This window comes from Loxodonta africana, chromosome 7 (genome assembly GCF_030014295.1).
Source record: "Loxodonta africana isolate mLoxAfr1 chromosome 7, mLoxAfr1.hap2, whole genome shotgun sequence".
Taxonomy (NCBI): domain Eukaryota; kingdom Metazoa; phylum Chordata; class Mammalia; order Proboscidea; family Elephantidae; genus Loxodonta; species Loxodonta africana.
In genome coordinates, this window is record NC_087348.1 from 84,229,997 (window position 1) to 84,233,066 (window position 3,070).

Here is a 3,070-nt window from a genome sequence, read left to right on the forward strand (position 1 = left end):
GTTGCAATTACAGCTTTCTTCCTTTATAGCCCCTGTGTCATCTGTGAGAAAGCACTTGAAGCACTGAAAGAAGACACTGCAGAGGAAATCATTCAAAAGCGAATGGTACGTTGTCAGAATGTCAACATCTCTCAAAGACCATAAGAATGAAGAAACTTTTTTATTCACATATTTACTGTTTTCATTATTTTAATTTGGAACATTTATTGAGCATCCATTGTTTGCATAATGGTAGCACTTAACAGGACCGATCCTCAACCTACCATCTTCCTACTGCTTGGGATTCCAGGGCTGGAGACTGCCCACATCTGGATCTCCATCCCTTTCTGCCTGGTCTATCTGCTGGCACTGATGGGAAATGCTGCCCTTTTATTAATTGTCAAGTCAGACCCCAAGCTGCATGAGCCTATGTACCTCTTTCTATGCATGCTCTCTGGGACTGACTTGATGCTCACTTCTTCTACACTTCCCAAGATACTCAGCCTCTTTTGGTTCAATGACAGAGAGATCTATTTTGAAGCCTGCCTCACTCAAATGTACTTTATCCATTCTCTGACTACCATGGAATCTGGATTTATCTTGGCCATGGCTTTTGACCGTTATGTGGCCATTTGCCACCCACTGAGACATTCTACCATGCTGACACCTGCAGTCATTGTAGGCTTGGGTTTGGCCATTGTCCTTAGAGGAGCTGTACTCCTCAGTCCACACCCCTTCCTTCTAAGGTGGCTCTCCTACTGCAAAACTAATCTCATTTCTCATACTTACTGTGAGTTCATGGCCCTAATAAAGCTGGTTTGTGATAAAACCGAGATTCACCGAGCCTACAGCCTAATTGTGGCCTTCCTGACAGCGGGGCTAGACTTCATCTTGATCTTTTGCTCCTATGTTCTTATCCTGCTCACTGTCTTCCAACTCCCATCCAAGGCAGCCCGCCTCAGGACCTTAAGCACCTGTGTCTCCCATATATCGGTCATTTTGATGTTTTATACACCAGCCTTTTTCTCCTTTCTTACCCACAGGTTTGGCCACCACATTGCTCCACATATCCACATTTTCGTAGCTAATGTATACCTCCTTATTCCACCTATGATGGACCCCATTATTTATGGTGTTAAAACCAAGAGGATCAGGGAGGGATTCTTTAAAATCTTAACAATTAAAAGTGTTTGACTTTGCAAAGTTTTGTGATTCCCCAGGTCATCAAAAAACGGAAGGATGTTTAAGCAATTAAAAAATTCAAAATAAAGCAGGATTATCTTAGAGTGGAATTATTTTCATTAAACTTGAGATTCATATTGAGCTAGGAAATTATGTTAAGCGTATTGATTCCAGTGAGCAATAGAATGTATAGAAGACAGATCGTAAAGAGAAAAAACATTTGGGGAACCCTTTTAGTTTTTAGGATTTGCCTGTCTAAATCTAGTAATTAGTATATAGATTTTGGGATTTATTAAATCATTACTAATTTTATATTGAAAGGATATTTAGAGTTAGTCCTTGTTGCTTATGTAGACTATGATCCCTGAACTCATTATTTGCAGAGTGGGAATTATAATTCATACATATTTTCTTCACCAAAGACTCACTTATAAGATGTGCTATAGTCTTCTCAAATAGATAGCAGTTATGAAAATATTAAATTAGAGAATAATACTTGTACCATGGTATATTTTGGAGTTAAAACATAATTATCTATTTTTTAAAGAAAATATTACATGCACAGAGTGAACTAATTTACAATTATAGCAACAGATTTAATGTTAAAACTAAATTCTCTCTTTCCCCACCACCTGCTACTGTTGTTTTCATAGCTGCAGTAGTTGCAAGATGACCATGCACGGAGGAGGGAGAAATAGGATGAGGACAATGAAAATGCCGAAAGCTCAGTCTTCTTACTGAAATTAAATATTTTTCTAGGATTATAAATTCCTCAGATTTTTGCCAGAACAATTTCCCTGAGTTCTGAAGAAGTTGATTTTGACAGTTTTTACCAATGTTTTGAATTGCTTTTGTTTGGTGTGCCTTTGTGTTGTTTTGGCCCCAGGGTGGCACAAATGGTTTGCACACAAATAAAAGTTGGCCTTTTGGCCCCACTCAGTGGCACTATGGAAGAAAAGGCCTGGTGATCTTCTTCCCTAAAGATTACAACCAAAAAACCCTATGGAGCGGTAGTACTCTGTAACCCATGGGGTTGCCGTGAGTTGGAATCGATTCTACAGCAAGGGGCTTGTTTGTTTTTCTTTTTTTGGTTTTGTGTTGTTTACTTCAAATTTCTTGTAGTTGAGGTGTGATTAACTTCCTGGATATGTAGATTTATAATATTTATTAAATAAGAAAAAAACTCAACCTCCTTTTTCTTTTCTTCATCAAGGATTCCAACAACATTTTTAATTTGACTCCTTGAATTTGTTCTACAGTTCATTCTGTTTATTTTTTTAGTCATTTTGTCTGTGTTTCATCTTGGATAGTGCCGTTTAATATATCTTCAAGTTCACCAATCTACTATTCTGCAATACGTGATCTACTAGAAAATCTACCCAGCATATATTTCATTTCAAACACTGTAATTTTAATCTTAGGAAATTTGTTTTGGATCGTTTCATGTCTTCCATATTTCTACTTATGTTTAATCTTTCCTGTAACTTTTTGACACATAAAATACATTTATAATAACTCTTTAAATGTCCTTGTCTATTAATTCTAATATGGGTGCCATTTCTGGGTCACTTTTAATTGATTAATTTTTCTCCTCAATGTAAGATGCGTCTTCATACTTCTTTTCATAACAGGTACATTACAATAGATGCCAGACTATGAATTTTGCCTTTTTGGGTGCTGAATATTTTTTCCATTCCTATAAATATTTTTGAGTTTGTTCTCAGACGTCGTTAAGTTGTTTGGACACCAGTTGATCTTTCCAGTTCTTGATTTTAAGCTTTGCTATTTGGAGCTCTGGTGGCACAATGCATAAGCACTTGACTGCTAATGTAAAGATGGGCAGTGCAGCTCTGTGGTAGAAAAGACCTAATGATCTGCTTTCACAAGATTACAGCCTTGGGAACCCTAT

At 37.2% G+C, this 3,070-nt stretch overlaps 1 protein-coding gene across 1 annotated transcript; it reads left to right on the forward strand.

Moving 5' to 3' along the window:
- The first annotated feature begins 206 nt into the window (after positions 1–206).
- Positions 207–1,390, forward strand: LOC100657397 (olfactory receptor 52K2-like). Its single transcript, XM_003421445.3, has one exon. The coding sequence runs from the start codon at positions 229–231 to the stop codon at positions 1,171–1,173; it is 945 nt and encodes a 314-aa protein (XP_003421493.2). The 5' UTR covers positions 207–228; the 3' UTR covers positions 1,174–1,390.
- Positions 1,391–3,070: the final 1,680 nt, after the last annotated feature.